The 19,307-nt window shown below is 36.0% G+C and overlaps 1 protein-coding gene across 3 annotated transcripts; it reads right to left on the bottom strand.

Annotated features, from left to right (window-relative positions):
* Nucleotides 1–3,629: 3,629 nt before the first annotated feature.
* Smp_034980.1 (putative protein phosphatase) lies at nucleotides 3,630–18,911 on the bottom strand (the record flags this gene model as incomplete). 3 transcript variants are annotated; one of them, XM_018793396.1, is made up of 11 exons in its annotated part: nucleotides 18,824–18,911; nucleotides 12,188–12,557; nucleotides 12,077–12,151; nucleotides 11,840–12,041; nucleotides 11,710–11,801; nucleotides 11,548–11,666; nucleotides 11,300–11,513; nucleotides 11,102–11,208; nucleotides 8,461–8,661; nucleotides 5,829–5,915; nucleotides 3,630–4,711 (listed from the first exon to the last, which is right to left on the bottom strand). In XM_018793396.1, exons 1-11 carry the CDS (start codon nucleotides 18,830–18,832, stop codon nucleotides 3,911–3,913), a joined length of 2,277 nt encoding a protein of 758 aa, XP_018647913.1. In that variant the 5' UTR covers nucleotides 18,833–18,911. The 3 variants fall into 3 exon arrangements, with proteins under 3 accessions (XP_018647913.1, XP_018647914.1, XP_018647915.1); XM_018793397.1 differs by lacking the exon at nucleotides 18,824–18,911 and having other exon boundaries at nucleotides 3,911–4,711; nucleotides 12,188–12,883; XM_018793399.1 differs by lacking the exon at nucleotides 18,824–18,911 and having other exon boundaries at nucleotides 3,911–4,711; nucleotides 11,840–12,883.
* Between the last annotated feature and the right edge of the window lie 396 nt (nucleotides 18,912–19,307).

The raw sequence follows: 19,307 nt of genomic DNA, 5'->3' as shown, positions 1-19,307 counted from the left end.
TGTCGAAACAAGCAAACCATCTAGCTCAGAGAGCTTGTTGCACTGATCAGAACTTGCTCTGATACCGATCTTTGATTAAGCTACTATTGAATACGCATAACATTTAGTTACCTAGCTAGATGGAATACGAAAACAAACTGCATAGGAAGCTTTGTCGTTGAACTATGATACTAGCAACTTGTTTGTATCTACAAGAATTAAAAATGATATCAAGTCAGGTGTTGAGTGAACGATCCATTAGTTTACATTTGCCTTTTTCACGTAAATAAGTGTCTTTATGCGTCACACACATTTGACGGACTCTATTCCCTGGCCTTGACATAGAGTCTTCCCGTAATGTATACTGATATCCGTTTCTTAAAAAATATTGATTATAACAGACTGAAATCATCTAGAAAATAGTTCCATAACATTATAGACAAAGATGTTTTATAGTGGTACAGGTCTCTTGAGAACTGCATGATTCATGTGTTGTTCAAGGTAGCTATGATTATAGATAAACCACACCAACTACTTTTTTTACGATCCCAGTTATTAACGACTAGCCTAGTTGGTCAAAATATCTATCGTAAACAATCCTCTTAATTTTTAAAGAAAAGACGTTCACCAAATCTTCACTTTATTTTCACACTATACCTACTTATTTGCATTTTATCGGGGAACTGACACATGGTTTGTTGGCATGCAATATACCTCTGTTCAGATAAGGGAACTTCCAAACGTTTTTTCTTCCTACATCCTTCACTGAAGCGCTCAACCAGTTTTGTCTAAAAACATTTCTACAACCAGATATTGGATCATTGACTAGCATTCAAATATGGGAAATTTTTCTCCATTAATGACACGGTTATGTACGGAATTTCTGATTTGAAATTTAGCATCGTGGAGTTTTTTAAGACGTCAATCAGTCAGTTTTCATCATGAAGTGATATTAGCTTAAGAACTATTGAAAACCAAGGACTGTTGAGATATTTTTTCCTGATTCCTCTTAGCAGAAAAATAGATGAATCGGAACTGATGCATAAAATACAACAAACCTCATAGCTTATACACTGTAGTGTATTGTTATCATTTACAAAACTGCCCTACAAAATGAGATAGCTGTCGTGAGTAGATTTAACAGTTCTATTCATAACTGTTACACGCGATACGAATTCACATCCCAGAGTGTAGAGCAACACTGTAACCATACAGTAGCAGCACTACTTCGGGGAATATAAAATAGAATGGATACGTATATACGTCTAACTGCAGTGTTTTGTTGAACTATTCTTCTTTCACGTTCACTTAGGATCAATTTAATGATATCTTCCCAAATCTGAATCTTGACCACTTTTTACTTAGTAGAATCGTGAGATTTTCGCATTAAACTTTATACTCATTTATCGATTTGTAGGAGGTGGCTAGGAGCAGCTTGACATTTGGGACACGAAAATCTCGATTAAAGAAACTTAGGAAATTAAAACGTGTATATTACTTAATTATGACCGACGTACGTTATGCTACTATGATCCACAATGAGGAAGTGAAAAGGACCTCTCAGTAGTAATTAAACTAGTTTCCTTATTAGATCATGAAAACTATCCAAGGAGACCTATTAGGAATTCCATCCAAGCTACAGTTAAGAAAGTTGCCAACAAAGTTTCAGGCTAAAAGAGTCAAATTACAAAATAAAACGTCAAGCTTACATTATGTGAATAAAACGCATCCTGGAGCAGTGGCCCGGTGACTAAGCGTTCGACCTACACACAATAAGTCCTTGGCTCAAAACCGCTCATTTTATTTAGATTTAGGTAACCAAGTAGTATTAGCCCTCACACTTAGAGTGTAGCTCAGACCCAAGTACCTGGTGAATGGGTTAGTTTAATTTGAATCATATGTATCAAAGTATTGAAGAAAATGTCAGTTTTGCTTACTAGTGAGTAATCATGAGATTACGAAAAATCAACAAATGATTTACCATTCAAATTACACAAGCATTGTATTTCAATAATCGCTAATCTGTTGAACATTATACGCGATCTGTAATTCGTATGCTAACAAGATTAACAGTTAGAATATTAGTTTATTATTTGACGTTTTAAGAATCAACTTATCGAGCATAATTATATTTTAAGAATTGTAACTCGGTATGCATACCTTTAAATAAACATTTTGGAGGTTTTTACATGAATGAAAGTGTTTCGAGGTCAGAAAAACTAGACAATGACAACAACAAAATTACTGTTGTGATATGCATATTCTGACAAACGAGATTGGAAATAGATGATACGTCACACCAAACTTTAGTATATTTATTTTGTTCCTAAAGCTTATAACTAGATAAAATGATTACTCTTGGGTAGACTGAAGGTAAACGTTATGTTTCAGTATGTAGTGACATCTAATGTTTTTGAGAAGTCGAACACTTCAGGTGCAGTGACTCAAGTTAGTTATGTAAACGTTTGGAAGCCGGTTACATGCTCGCCTCGGAAACCGAAGGTTCTGAGATCTATCGTCAGTTGGAGAGTGGGTATGTACTCTTAAAGAGTTTCATACTATGGCGGAACACCTATTCAGTGCTTCCTGGTTTTCGATAGTTATTTTATTAAAGTCAGTTTATGATAAAAGCTACACAGTTCAACGATCTTCACATCTTCCTATGGCAACAGTGGTTTGTATCGGATTTTTGAGTGTGAAAAGTTACATAAGTTAAAGGCTTAGTGATGCAAGTAATTCACTTGTGTTGATTTTATTTATTATAAGTGATGTTTGTGAAAAACTACATGAAATTGGATATCCATACTATCATTAATATTGTTTGTGTGATTATGTTAAAGGATGTTCATGTAAGAATGAACCGAGTAGACATTTGATGTGTTGGACTTCCATATATATAATTCAAATAGAATGAGGATATTCGAGCTTCAACGTTCGAAAGATTTTAGGAGCGGACGTAAATAAACATAAACACACACCGTTTTCGAGTTGCTTTAATTCACTTTACTGTAAAAATAGTAGATTAACGAGTGGTTAAATGAATAACAGTAAGGTACATGAGGTGGATAGGGAATAGCATAAAGACCTCTTTTCGTCAAGTTCTTAATCTTAGGTTTTGTGATTACTCTAGTAGTTAAGAAGTTTGATATGAAATCGTAGTTATGGAATCTTGAAATGAGTGCAACAAAGTAGAAAAGAAATGAAAGTAACGACACAATGAAGATAGTATGATATGAGTATATCGGTCAATGTAAAAGCTAATAAACCCTAAAAAGCGTAATTTGTGATCACTTTACTACTCATATATCTTTTCTAATAAAATAGCCAAGATCAGTGTCCCAATTGAAGGCAGATATTCATGTAATGCGTTTACCAACACATAAACTGATCGATACAGGTGTATATGTAGAAAGTATCACCTTGTTCACTGTTGTAAAACAATTGGAGATCAACCTAGTTCGGAATAAGCTTCTGATTTTGAAAATATATAAGCAATGATATTTCAGATAAGAAATTGCTGGAATTATATAAATCATGAAAATTTATCAAGTTAGAATAAAAAATGTACATGATATATTCTTAATATAAACAGAGTGATTGCCGTGTAAAGCTTGCCAATAGCATCGGGTTTCAAAATACCTTTGAGATATAGAGATGAAAACGGGAAGCATCAATCCAATTTATGAACATAATTAACAAATTATTCATGAAATCTGGTAATTTGTTAAAAACCCATAGTGAAATTCATAAAATAAATATTCTATTGTAAAAGAAAACTATACAAGACGTTTAGCATTTTATTTACAACCAGTAAAGTTTAAGTGATGTAGTGCTAGAGTTTGATATTTTTGAATTAAAATGCATAAATCGAAATCTAAGTGATTTTTACAGAGCTAAGGACAAGAAACAGCAGTGAAAATAGTTGTATTTCTCATCGAGAGTGCATGAAGTTGCAAGAGTGACCGTTACGACATCCTCCTTGTTGGAAGAACTTACAAGGCTGACCATTATTCCTAGCATGAGAGTTTCCACGAGGATAAGCAGGTATTCGAGGAGCTGTCGGAGGACCATTGTAAGGGGGCATCGTATTAGGAATGAGATGAGGTAATGTGGGATTCATCGAGTGAAAGGATGGTCTATTAGGCATTCGATTCGGAGGCCCATAGCCAGAAGGATTAGGGGGGCATAACCTTGGTCCACGGGGAGGTGGTGTAAAATCGGATCTAGGAACAGGGACAGGCATACGCGAAAGACCATGGAAAGGAGGGCGGAAGCCTTGGCGTGGGACAGGAGAATCGACTGGACAGTCAGGATACTGAAGAGGTGGTTTTGGTGGGCATGGGTTACGAAGCTGAAAAATACCTCGAGCAACGAGTTGATCACGTAAAGGTTCGAGTAGATCTCGAATGCGCTCCGCACTTAAGTCATGAACATTAATGTCTGGATAGTTCTGCTCCAAGACTTCCCACAATTCTCTTTGTAGCATTTGATCAATTGGAGAATGAGCGTTAATTCCATGTACCGATTCAGAATTCGGACTATTTACGTTCATTTTTGTGTCGCTGGAAACAGGAACGAAAGCATTTGGTTGTAAATTGAAGTCAGAACAAGATGTTGTAGTCAAGACGGGGTTCATTTGAGGTGGCATCTTTTGAACAAGATCAGATGGAGAACTAGTGAGGTTGGCCGCCAGTGACTTGACTAGGTTAGCAACCTCAGGATTTAATGACATCTAGAAAAAGGTTTTTAAGAATAAGAAAATGTTAAGACAAACAAATGAAGCGATTTCTTTAGAGATTTTAGAAAACATGACCTTTTAGTGAAACAGTTGTATGAAGAAGTTACATTTAGATTTATACGTTTATTTGGGACTATGATAGCTTAATTATCAGGTTAGAATTTTCGAAAAATCCAACACTTAAAGTTAAAAACTAGCATAAAACAAGTGCAAATAATAATAGAAGATACGTATGCTGATACTATAACGCTTTTTTGTATTATCTCGGTAAAACTACTTTATGCCTTTGAGTATGCTTTAGTAAAGACTGCATTGCTGCAATTCAGGTAAACGTCTACATAAGTTGTTTTTGAATTTAGTCAAATCAAAAAGCTTGAAACGATAACTATTCGTGAATAATCTTAAGGAAATGTAAGTTGACCATAATTGTGAACACAGTTTGAATAAGGACTATTCATTCTATTTCAAAGGTATCATTACCAAGGTTTGACTTGATAATTTCAAATAAATTGAGCATCTGGTAGATTGTTATAGACAAAAATAATATATTTGTAATATCCCAATGAGTAGAAAATTAGATTTTCTGATGTTTCGTGTCTCAGTGTACGCCACTTCTTCAGGGAATAAATAACCAAATTAAAATTAACACGTTTAAATAGTACAAAGGAACAAGACAATAAAATTAGGTGCAATCAATCAAAAATAGGCCTGGACAAGTCATTTCTGTCAAGGTGATTTATATGAGACATGTATGTAAATGTGTGTGTATGTAAGTATGATCAATGATGAAAAAAGTGTGACATTTGTGGTGAGAATTGATAGAGTTTATCTTCAGAATTCAGAACAGGATACGGATACTAAAATATATTTGTCTTGCAAGAGCCGCTTCAACAGTTTTAAAATATACCTTAACAAGTATAAATTTGAACGAATAGGGGGAAAAGTTAAGTTACTGCCGGTCTCCAGCACGGATGAAGGGGGATTGTGTAGAAAAGAACCTCCCTAAAATACACGAGCCGGAATATATATATATATATATATATATATATATATATATATATATATATATATATATAGTTTCGAGGGAGAAAATTACTGAGGTTAAACTCGCCTGTGGATTTCCCATGGCATCTTTCAAAACCAATAGCCTCTCAGAATTAACTTCGGAACTTTTATCAGTTGATTCGTAGGCAGTAAGCTGAAGAAAATACAGATAATTTGATTCAGTTTATTAACTAGGTATATGATAAGTTTCAAAAAATAAAAACCAATCTACAAGCTAACACGTCCAACTTCAAATTTGTCTGGAAGAAAAGTGATATTTTACGGGTAAAAACTGATATATAAAAAAACAAAATGTCGGTTTTCAAACGCGTTTGAGGATAAAACAAAGTGATACTAGTAAAACTATGAAAACATATAACTATCATTTATTTAATGTGAACTTCCAACCAACAAACACTCAATCAAATATACGGATTGTGGCTAACAGTGAAATCTAGGACACGCGTCCTATTTAGGATTGGTTAGTTGGATGTATCTGCATTTCAGTGTTGTCCATATTGGAACACGAACGGAGTGCTTTGTGCTTCGAATGCAAACCCGATTGCCACAATTCGTCTCTTCTTTAAAAAATGACAAAATGTTTGCATCGAGGCAATCCTCATACGATACCATCAAAAAGTGATCAAAATTCAGTTTAGAATGGCAGCAAACACTTAATCCAACATTAGAGTAGAGAAACCTTCAATCTCAATACATATTTTATGCACAACATAAATAATAGATGTTCAAAGTTGGTACGAAAATGCGTTATAGCCAAGTATTGAGAGAATTTAGGTTTTTTCAAGTTATTTGGTACAAAAATGTTTAGATTCTCGTTGTCAGTGAAAATAATCGTTTATCCTCTACAATTGTGTGGTTTAAGAAAACATGAATAATAGCTTAGTGGTCTGTTGTATGGCTTCCGCAAACAAGGTGTTAAGGATAACAACATTGTCTATTTATGTTTTAAACTAACAAACTTCGGTAACACACTATTTGGTTAGCTAAGTGCAACAAAGCATTGCATGGCATACGTTATAAATGGCTGTGAAGAATGGTAACACAGATCGGAAGAACTGTCCATAGTTAGTTGAAAATTGTCCACTTAATTCATGCTATGAGTGTCCATTTAATAGATAAGCAGATCTATATTTCGATATCTTGATTGCATTTATGAACTTGATAAGGGCAACGGTAGTTAGATGTATAAATCACACCTTTCAAGAAGCAATGACCGACTTCAACAACCATCACCATCCAGGTTGAAAAGAAAGCATTGATAACACTATTTTGTGTCTGATGTGCAATATTATCAAGTGTTCACAATGCAGATTTTAATAACATGAACCATCAGAAAGTGGATAAACAGATGGCAAACCAGATTAATTATACGGTTTTTAATTCACCAATGTATTTCTCAGACAGCTTTTACACTTGACAAATACATTGTTCCATTCGAGTAAGTGAAAGTTGGATTGATTCAATGATTTTGAAATTTGAAGATCTCGCTGATTCATTCATTTGGATCTTAGATTGAGAACCATAGGTTCCTCCGATTCATCGTCGACATTATTTGAGTAAAGCACTATGTTCTAAGTGATCAATTACTTTTATGGGTCGCAAACTCGCTTTTAGGGCAGACTGACATCTATAAGTCTAAACTCAACTTTTAGTACCGACAACCGTTTGATACAACAACGAAAACGGAACTCTGTTTTTATCATTTAATTATTGATGTGCTTAATTGCATTTCTATAGATATAAGCAGTCTTATGAACTCCACTATATTATACATCTGAAGGCCTAGCATTTTACATATTTACAAAGAGAATGTAATGTTTGTGGAAAAAATAAAGAAAAAAATAGACGAGAACAAAAAACTCGCAAATTATCACAGATTCAAAGGCTTTTAGTTAACAGCCAGAAAGTTTAACATATATTCAATGTCTTGATATAATGTTAAGACAACCGACAGAATTTCATTCAAAATAAAATTAACAAAAACGTTTTGAGTAGAGACAATTGAGATATTTCCATGGAATATTCTGCAAATGCAAGTATTTAAAACTAACCCACTATCAAAAATTGTCCTGTAGAAAGAACAAGTTAAATGCATATATATTCAGGAACTTTTATAATACGTTGGATAACTTAAGCGATTGTTGAGTAATACATTACCAATGTATAATAAGTGTCGAAACCACTCATTTATTCATTTTAACACATAAACATCGGTACAAGAAGACGCCAAATATATATGAGCCACACAAATCATTTGATTTGTGTGAGGGCGGGGATACTACCCGTGTGTGCAAAACCGAAGCAGGTGGTTTTATTAGATCAATTCTCGAGCCTTTGACTTAAAGGTCTAGTCCACAAATCAGTAAAGCAACTTTAAGAGAGGCAATGGCATGACGACCAGCGACCAACAGTAGGTTTATACGCCATGTCCCTTGAGAATCCTGGAGCTCATGTGCACCTTGGGTTTGGAGTCAGGGTTTTCCAGATCTCTTAGGTGGATCCTCCACACCCACCAACCCGATTAAAGTGCCGGAAATTCGCTCTTTGTTCTAGCCGAGAGAAGGCAGTGAGCAAGACTTCCCAAAACCACTCAATCTTCATAGAAAACTGTGAATATGTGTTGTGTTTTTGGCTTATAGTAATTACTGCTCGTAACTGTGTAAGGATAATAAACTTACATCATCCAAGGGTATATCAAGAGGAGCGATATGCTCGACAACTTCTGCATCAGGCTCTTCTGGACTATATGGAATACTTTCACGAGTAAAGTAGATTGCTTGCAGAACACAACGTTCTCGTTCTAATTGAATCTGACGTTCAATAGATTTACAGCCGGGTTCGACCAAGAGAAGTCGTTCTAATGGACAAGGAGGGTGCCACTGTTATGAGGAATTGAAATAGGAAGGAAACTCATGAAATTGTATAAATATCGCTATATAACATGTCTATAGCAGAAAAAACATGATCATCAAATACTGACATAGAACAACATAACGAACAAAATAATGATGGAATAAAACACTGAAAAACGTATAGATAATGGTGGAATGTTAAGTAGTTCATAATCACATTGGTCGATCATTGAAGACTGAGTCATACATATCCTGGCCCATGTTTATATCAATATAATCAAGAGTAATTAGAAAAATAGACAGGGAAAAACGGGTGAGAATGATAATCGGACGCATCGTTTAGGAATCCGATAGCCAACACTTGGATATCACACAAGCATCTTGAAACACCGACATATTGGGATGGTAGCGATTAATCAGCTCCGTTAAAGACTACAAGATTGTTTGTGGACGGACAACTGTGCTATTCCTTTATATTTCACAAAACAAACGCAGAGCTTTTGGAACATAGGAAACGAAATAAACACGTGAGAAAGAAAGCCTAATGAAATTCTGCCAAAGAATAATAATCTAATTCTTAGGATTCCCTTGACAAAAAGTTCTACTGGTGGGAACATTAAACTAGATATTTCCAATGCGCAATGTTCCTACTAGTATAATTACCAAGACATTTCATCAACTCAAAATTCGTATGCGGGATCTCCCAAAAATCATAACCGCTTCTATGGATGTTTTGATCATGATCAGCTAAATTAGGGATCAAGGATTACCAAGAAGCAGCCTATTAGTAGTTACCTAGATCTGTTAACATAATCTTCGGAGACAATTTAGGTATTATTCTGAGTATTTAATCTTATCAACCAGTGTGACCGAGACTGTGGAGACGATTCACTCAATATTCATCCAGATAAAAACATTTTATGAGCATGTGTTGGCGCTGTCCAAATTTATGACCTCACATTAGGTGAAAAAGCTTCACGACGAAGCTTCAGAAGTGAACGTACCTCCAGATGTGTAAAGAAATTGCTAAGAATTCGTGTACGGAACAGTGATCACCTAGACGATATAATTACAGAATGTCTTATGAAATTGGTTAGTACGCAAATAGTTCACAGAACAATCGTGCTAATCGTCAGTTTCCATTCAATTCATATATATAACTAAGGTCGATGATAACTGGGACTGATAATTCACTTTACATATGAAGGCGTTCAGAATGAGATATAACCTGAATATGTAACGAAACAACCAATGTTCTGTTTCACACAATTCTGACACACACCTGCAGGTTTAAGGCAAGTAAGTTCAGCTTTAGACACTTCTGGAAATGCTGTTCCCACGAAACTACAATGGCGTAAGTTCGCACCTTAGTGGAAAATATTTGTTCAGATCACTACAGAAGTCGTAACACTGAAATCATCCATTCAACTGCAAGTAAACGCAAGATAACTCGGGAATTAAGTGTCGATCGGAGGTTGTGATGTTGGTGCCTAAAAATTAGTAAGAGCAGATTAATCCACACGTTACAAGTTGTTAAGATCGATGTAAGAATCTTACTGAGACACATTGTACAAACTGTAGGATTATTATTACCTACATTATGAATACAAGTAATATTGATATCTTGATCTTCAAATAATGCAGTCGTGATTTATTCACAAAATAATTAGCAGAAACTCACGAAATTCGGAATGTGTGAAATGAACCTGACTGTCAGAAACCACAGGACATTACGGTATACCTGATTACAACGGAATGCATAATTGAATCTACAAGCTGATATCAGAACTAGGAAATCTTACTTGTGATAACACTATTTACATTCATAGTTTGGACTGACGGTTATATACAAATGTGCTTTATATTTCAATTTAAGTTCAATAACGTTCTCATCAATCTATGAGACTACGCGGTAGTTTAATACTTTATAGGAACGAAAAAGATTTGCCGAAGACAGATGACAAGAATTGGAAGAAATACCATCAGAAGTAAACACTAATATATGACAGTCTACAGAGTGTGGTGAATTTTGGAAGCTATAAGTTGGCGCAATGATTAGATTACTAGTACTTGTACTAAAAAAAATGTTAACTTTTAACAGGGTATTGTGAAGACTGATATATTGCTATCGTGAGACCGCTCAAGTAGAACAAAATTATGGACATTTTGTGAATAAACCACCCACCATAGTTGCATGAAAAAATCAATCATTCGAATAAAAGAATTTTATTTGAAAGGAAACCACATGTACAATAAGATCAAAATAAAATTCAAAACAAAACGAATATTCAGTGAAAACTAAGTTATAAAAATAAAGACCTAAAATAAAAAACTTTGAGAAGAAACATTTTCAATTACTTGATAATATATACATTATTATGAAATTAAATTATAAAAGCTCATGATTATTGATAGCTTCAGATACTTAAAGCCGTCGCACTTTGGAGCTATATCGAGTTTAACTTACCTTTTGAGAATAGACATCGGTGTCTTCATGGGATCGTTTGAAAAGCTGACGTTCCATGGAATGTTCCTTGCGACGAATATCCTCAATGGATACTCGATTCACGTTAACTGTATAAAACATGATGTATATAGCAATATTGGTTAGGATTGAGGAAAACAGATCACAGACAAATACATCCTAAAAATAATCTCAATTTACCTCTCTCAGACTCATCTAGCTCGAAATAGTAGAAAGATTGTAGCTTGTCCTCATCAGCCCAAGACACTCGTTTTTTAGGTTTATTCTCAGCAGTGAAAGTCGAATAAATGTTGGACAATGAGGATTTTCTGGAGCCCATTCCCTTAGGTGAGTTTGAAAATGAATCAAGTGCACTGCTCTGATCAGATAACTCCGTATAATTTTCTTCTTTGCTCTAAAACTGCTAGTATATTATTAAACGGACATACAGTGGAGAGATCTGTTTGTACAACTGGCTCGATTTTAGGAGATATTTTCCTCTTTTTTCGAACAACGGGACACGGAGAAGTAGTGAGTGCATTGATAAAATCCGAACTCTCGTGAATCTCTGAAACAAATTGAACCATTTGTATTTTCAAATGTCAAAATACCTTTGCGAGATTCCGTCGGAGTAACAGTTATTTTTTGATGGAAGGATTCAATCGGGAGCTCAGATGTCAGACTATTATCATGTTCGATTTTGCTGGAAAAAAAAGATTAAGAATCGCTACCGCGGCTTACTTTTTCTTCGCGAATATATCCGATCTAGATTTAGGCTGGGCTTGTGCAGGTGTGTCCTCCATACCTGCTGTCCGCATATTGTTAGGGGGTATTTTAACAGTACTTCGGCGTTTTTTCTCATCTCTTAATGTCTCATGCGACTGAGCATCTTTGCTAATTGTTTTTGTCTCAGTTTCTGCTTTTTTCCTTTTTACATGATTTGCTATAAATACATTAGGTGGTGCTAACCTAACTTACAGACCAACTGGCGGGAATCAGAACTTATAACTTCCTTCCATTTTTTTACAATCTCGGCAGCCACAGATTTTACCTCTATTATGGACTTAATTATGCCTTAGTGCACATTACCTTCATGATCACAACGTTTCGTCAGAGAATTTATTAGTTTGGGACAAACATTCTGTGTAAGCTGTTCCAGTCTCACCGGGAGTAGCAAGTACACTTTTAAGAGCTCTAACAGAAATGCGTAATTATCCTCTTTGAGGGCTTCTTGAAGCCATTTGAGTAATATTTCCCATGCACCATCTTTACATAACTGCAATTGTATTTCTGGAGACGACGAAGCGATAATACACAAAGAAATGCATTTTGGAACAAGTTTGCGGTTGGCTGACGACATCAACTCCACCAATGCCGAGACGGACTGCTGCATAATACCACCGGAGTCCGTCAAATGTTCACTGTAAGCCTCGAGCAACCTTGTTGGTTCTGTAACAGCCTGAAAATGAAGAAAAATTATCCCGATGACAGATGCCTGTATGTCAACCACAGGTTATGTCCAAGAATAAACTGCTAACTTACGGAATGCAGACGGTGATGAGAATCATAGTTCGGTCAGTAATCGAGTATCAAGTGCATCTCCAAACCGGGAAGGTGAGCAAACTAGTCGTCGTGACGCCATAGCTAGACGATGCACACAAAAAGTTGTCCGGTGTGTGACCATGCCCCCCGTCGTCGTGAAGTGAAGGAGCATCTAGACCAATTTGCATACAGTCCGCTTGATATAGCGTTCAACTAACTGGCGCCACATATACGAGGAACCATGTCTCAAACAGTGCTGCACTTGCACTGTTGACACCAGCTTCCATGACCTCATAATAACGATCAAGATTGTGCTTTTATACTGCGTACAACCAAGTCACTTGGGTCGATTACGAAAATACGATAGGCCGTCTGCCTAGCAAACTGATATCACATACACGATTTCTCAGTTACGTTAGAGAACTTTACGTCCATACTTACCAGCTGTCAAGTAGAAGTGGCAGCCGATGACTAGTGAGTTGGTTATGATTGTGCACAGTATAGGGTGGTTAACTATCAGTTCCCCATCAACCGACGTCTAGAATCACCATACTTTACCCTGGTAAGAGGCTAATTAGGTAATTTTTGTGTACATAACATTACTACATACACACCATTCAGTTATTTTCAACACACGGCCTAGCATGGTTACCAGCTGCTCCATATCACGACAGCGCAATGAGGGACTCACGTCATGTATGTGTAGGAGGAGACCAGCAGTGAAAGTAATTTAAAATCGGAAGATGGCGTTCAAGAACTGAACTAACGAACGTCAATCGGTGGCCACACCATATTTTGCAACGTCACTTAAAATCCTCAACTACTTACGAGTGTTGCACTGAATACAGCCGAAAACTCTGTTGTCGGATCCTCGTCGAACCGATAGTTAGTCATTGTGGTCTGACGTCACTATTGCGTGGAATCTAAGTGCGGTGATAGTTCAGTAATTTAGTTTTCGGGAGTGAAAGTGCACTTGACCAGACGTAAATTTTGTCGAAGTACGAGTTAGGTGCTTAACTTTTAAGATGATCTGCTGCGAAATTCTTCCTCTTTACTTAAGTTTATAAGTGAGAAAAACCTCTTACGACTTCCTCAGATATAGTGATGACCATTCGGACTAAGAAAGTGGTTCAAGACTTAAAAATGTATTTCAACTCATCAGACTACTGACGAATCCTAGGTCTCGAGAACAGAGCTTTAAGACTATCAGATCCGTACTTTATTTTGTGCAACAGGATAGATAATGAACTCGCATGTGTTTGTACTAACTAGTGAACTGTCAATGAATTAATTTCCTAGTAATGAAGACGTTATTCTAATAGAGCAATTGGAAATGTGCCTGACTTTTGGGAAATATGTGACAAAAGAGCTATTAAGGTAGACTTCAACTACATTTTAGTAGTTAAACGTGCTGAGGTCAATTTTCATAGTACATTTTCAGAATTAGCCACTCTAAGAATACGTGCAATACCGATCGAGTACTACGTCGGCCCCGCTTCAGATTTGTGAAATTGATTTATTAAATTCTGAAGTCTTCTACACCGTAATCGACTCAGAGTTAAGGTAATGTGTAGCAGTTTTCGTAGCTTAGTTCCGATATTCGAGCGTCAGTGAATATGATTTTGAATATTATTCTGGCATCGTTACTTATTACATGAATCAGAGATGTTAGTAATTATCGTCCAGTATTTATGACAGATCGGTGTTTGTTAGCGCTTATTCGGTTGAAATGATTTATCCTACCATCTAGGTCAAAACTAAAGAAAAATCATTTTGAAATCGGTCAATAGTCCCGACTGATTTGTTAATAGATTATTTGTAAGGAGTCAAAGTTGATGTTAGTTAAATCCTCTTTTAAGCACATATTCGTTAATGAAACCCCTCGAGAGCATAGCTTCTCGTATAACAAATAATGGGACATTTCATAAAAATGACGCAAGGCAAAACTATGTGTAATGCTTGTTAATAAAAATTAGAAAAGAGTGAATACCCGAAAACAGGAATACAGTTTGCTTAAATATACAGTGAAAATGAAATGAAATCGGAATAGTTATTCACGCAATAATTTCTCGAAGTTTATGTACGAAGTGAAACCCAGAGAAACCACTCGTCATGGACGGGATGAATCCAGCCATATTCGGTGGCGATTGTGAACACTGGGTGGGATTAAAAGCTGAAAAAAAGTTTTAGCGAGCTAAATTGATAATCAAGTTTGCATAAACTGGAGGAAAATTACCATATTAAATAGAAAAAATAAACTTGATGGACAAAACACCCTTATAAAATACTGGAGACCCGTTAGATGCACTGAACAAGATTTTCACAGTTAAATGCTACAAAATACAATGAGCTATAGTTCGCCAGTTTTAATAAGAATAACTTGATTTGACCATTTAACACTTTATCCAATCAGGGTTAGGAAATTAGATAATGACTAACTTCATGTACTTCAGTGGATGTGAAACTTTTTTTCTATATTGTCAATAAAAAATCAGTGCATGAAATGTCAGTCTATACTATCACTGTTGTCGTACTAAAACTAAGCCTTTAAAGGGCGGTCGCTAAAATATGGGCTGAGTTGAGAAATTTTTTACATACAGTGACTCCAACGTGAAACACGTTTCAGTAACTTGGGCTTGTTTGCTATACACTATTCGCAATTGCTAGTGTTGAGTCGTAGTTTTAAGGTGGTCAATTTGCAATGGAGCAGAACTTCACACTTCAGTTTTTGGTATTTACTCACGTATCATGACTTTTACGACGGAAACTTTGAGCTCAATAAGGCATTATGTATGAAGAACAGAAATAGGTGGTCGCGAAGTCGTTACCCTTCATGTAAACAGAAAGATGTACCTTATGGTTATTTGAATCGCTACGTCGTATTTCCATTTTAGTCTAGCCTACTTTGTTTCGGTTCTTCATACCCTGATATAGTTACGATTTACACCATACCTTCTAGGTATTGCTGTACAAAACATTTTTTCGCAATCAAACAAGGTTAACTGACCATAAACAATGAGTACTAGAACGGTGACCAAGTTGCTTTTCCTGATAACGACATCGTAACGAAATCGGCAAGATCGTCAGCAAGAAAATCGAGGTACTATTAGTACCAACACATTGAAGTGCTAAATGTAGAGCATCAGGTTTTGAAGAGAGACGAACTCTCAGAATAAATGCATGGAAGATCGTTTCAATCCATCCACACATCTAAACGAGGCAGAAACAGGTCGGTGGGGAATAACGTCTACGAACCTGACGCAACAGGCAACCAATGGTATACGCTACTGACGTGCATGCGCTCGTTTCTATTTAGATTTTTAACAGCTGTTCCAATAAAAGCTTGGGTTTACAATTTTAAAATCTAATGACTAAAAGTTGTCACTATTTGACATCACAACGGTTTGTTCCAATTGAATGCCTCATAACTTCTTTTTATTTTTACATTACATATGTATACTCCTTAATCGTATCTTCAGTACCTAATCTTTATTACCACTTAAACTGTTACTTCGGCTACTACTTTGAGCTCTGACCTGACATTCTCATCTATGCTAATGGGGTATTGAAAGTTGACCCAATGTACACATGTACCAGAATATACTATGAAGTTGACTAAATGTGAATTCTGTGTAAAATCCAGGAAATTTGACGAGTGAAGTTTTGGTAATCCAAAACAATAATACTCAAGACATGTAGTTCATAACATATGACAGCCTCTGATCCTGTGACGTAAAATGCTGGAACAAACTGAGGAAGTAATGTGACACCTACAACCGCTTGAAAATATACTGCAGAGATATGAAAAGAGAACAACTAGTTGTACCTCCGTCGAATTTCTTCGATTTTTCCGCACATGGCACTGTAAAGCTTGTAGTGAGTGATACTCACTGGTGACTAGTGACTTGACTACCGAAGTAGGTAGTTGCAAGTGTGCACACAATACAAACACAAGTTTGGAAAGCAAATTCGAATGAGAATACAGTTATAATCAAAATCGAAGTAATTTATAGAATGACAATTAAAGAGCGGTATAGGTTAGCAACGATGGATTGAAAATGACAGCTTACAAAGCTTTCATTTCATATACGTCTAACGGCTTGTATTGCTTTATGTAAAATGACACCCAGTGTACACTTGATCCCGTTTACGTTCAGATATCGTAGGTAAGAGTTGCAATTAAAAGCAAATTATATTCACACCTGCTAATAAAATTTCAAAGCACCTAATTACCGTTTATCAGTCTGTGGATATTTTAATAGATACATCAATAATACTAACGAACATGAATCATTTTGGATTGACTTCATTTTATGCAAACCGTATTAAAGAACATGACATCGAACATACCTATTTCACTGAAACACTACGACTGTGGTCATAATTTAGACTAAAAAGCCCAAAATCTGTGCAATTCAGGCCTAATGAAAATAATCTAGCCTGCATATACTTTACATTCGAGGTCGTTTATTTCAACTGAACACCAGTCAATTTGAAAGAAAAGTTCTCAGTTATAAATGCCACTAAAATACACTTTTTATAAGTTATTTTCCTCAGTGTACGCTGTTCGACAACTGTTTATTATGAGGAAACACATTCATCACTTGGATTAGTGAACGCTTGCAATTTCAGTCGTAACATTTTTCAGACACGCTGATATTATATATACATACACCCACGACCTGTAGGCAATTTCAATATTTTAAACCTCACAAAAAACTGCAAAAATGTATGCATGTAGACATCTATATGACCAGAAATTTCATTCGATTTATGACGGCTGTAGGAATCCCAACTACGGGAATTCAGGCACTTTTAGATTATACTTGACTTTTACAGTAATAGTATTATTCGAGAATGCTAGTTTATTGATCATGAGATTAATGAAGACTACTAGCATTTACACGAAGGGTATGATTATTGAGTGGCGTTCATCTGTCCTAAGACTCATTGCCATTGTAGCCAGTTGTTAACCATGATTACATCGAATCATGGACTATCCTGACTAGCGTGAACGCGTCCATATTTTCTGATGGCTGAATCCAATAAATGGAGACCAATGCGACTAACCTTAGTCATTCTATGAACGATACTCTTGTCATAATTATAATTTCCCACACTGGATTACAACCCTCAATTGTTTCTATTTATTAGGCAGACACTCGCAAGATCACCCCAGCGCCGCCTTAAGGTCGTCCATAACTTTTAGTTTTATCTTAGAAGACACTCAAATAATAGCTAGATTTTAGTTTTAGTATAGCGATATGAAAGTAACCCGGAATGTTAACCCAGCAGATAGTTTTAGCGCTGGACTACATTAAGAAATTGCAATAATGTTACTTATCCTAACAAGCAAGTTTTGAAGCACTTTTGACCACAAGCAGAAGTGGACATAGATGGTTATATATTTAAGGGCTGAGATCATACCTAATAATAGTGAAAAACAAACTCGAAAACTAGAACGCGCCGATAACGACACAAAGTACGTGAATTCCGTCCTAGTGTAGTTAAATCATCAGCCGTAAAATGGCTGTAAGCATAAAATGCACAAATTTTATGAATGGTCTTGAATGAGTTTAGACTGAACGATCAGGAGAATACATAACCGCTAACATTTAAGTGACTTGTTTATTTTCGACATTTAGTTGTGAACTGCTGGATATCTCTAGTGGGACTTACGTCAACAAGAGTTAATGGGTCGAATTACGCCGGAAGAAACAAGTAAACAGGTAGGGACGTCTATACTTCATGATTTATATTGAGTGCAGTACTTCTGAACTTCTCAGATATTGTTAGCTGTTGCTGTTTAATAAAACTTACACATCAGCTCGCAAATTTTAGCCAGGTTTATTATTTACGAAGTCCGGGAGCAATATATGAATTGTTGCTGTCAAACCATGTCAGCCACAGCTTTGACGTCAGTGTTCCTATGGTATGGTAAGGAAAATGGTTGATGTCAACAGGAGCTCCAGTTCTGGTACCGTATTCACAGGGATTTGGGACGGTTTCTAAGTTTGGAATTACCCTATGTACAGTTTAGTACCCATTTTGAAAATACATCGTCTAGTTAACAGACTGACACACGAAATAAGCTAAGCAGATTTTCGGAAACTACTGAGTGTTACTTCTTGAAATAGCTTTCAGAAGCTCGAAGTGTTTTCAACATATAAATATCCCGCTTACCCGATTCATTATTCCCTTAGCCGATACTACGACAAGTCAACCCGCAGGTCACCAAGCCCGGAAGGACAAGAACGAAACTATCTGTCGACGTCAGAAATATTGACTTAAACAAGCAAAAGTGATAGTTTGTTCAATAAACAATATCCTGGGAGCATCAAAAAACTAACTAATCCATTTTTGTAGCATTAAGTCTTGATATGAGAGAATATCTCCGACGTTTTGACGACACTTTGCTTTTTTTAGTACACACTTACCATTACTTCCACAAGCGATAGATCACTTGGTCATGTTTATTCACGAACTGTTGGCTTAAAAGAGATAAGAAAAGTCAAGGTTGCATAGCTGGTAATAAGTGAGAAATTCGCACCAGCATCTAGTCCTGTATACGCATGCATTGACTTGACTCATGGATGCATACGTTATCGGTACTCTTCTACTGCGATCTGGAAAGAATAGTCATTTTGGTTGAAAAACCACCTCAGGT

The sequence above is a fragment of the Schistosoma mansoni genome, chromosome 1 (assembly GCF_000237925.1).
Source record: "Schistosoma mansoni strain Puerto Rico chromosome 1, complete genome".
Taxonomy (NCBI): Eukaryota; Metazoa; Platyhelminthes; class Trematoda; order Strigeidida; family Schistosomatidae; genus Schistosoma; species Schistosoma mansoni.
This window is presented reverse-complemented; position numbering and strand designations above follow the sequence as displayed.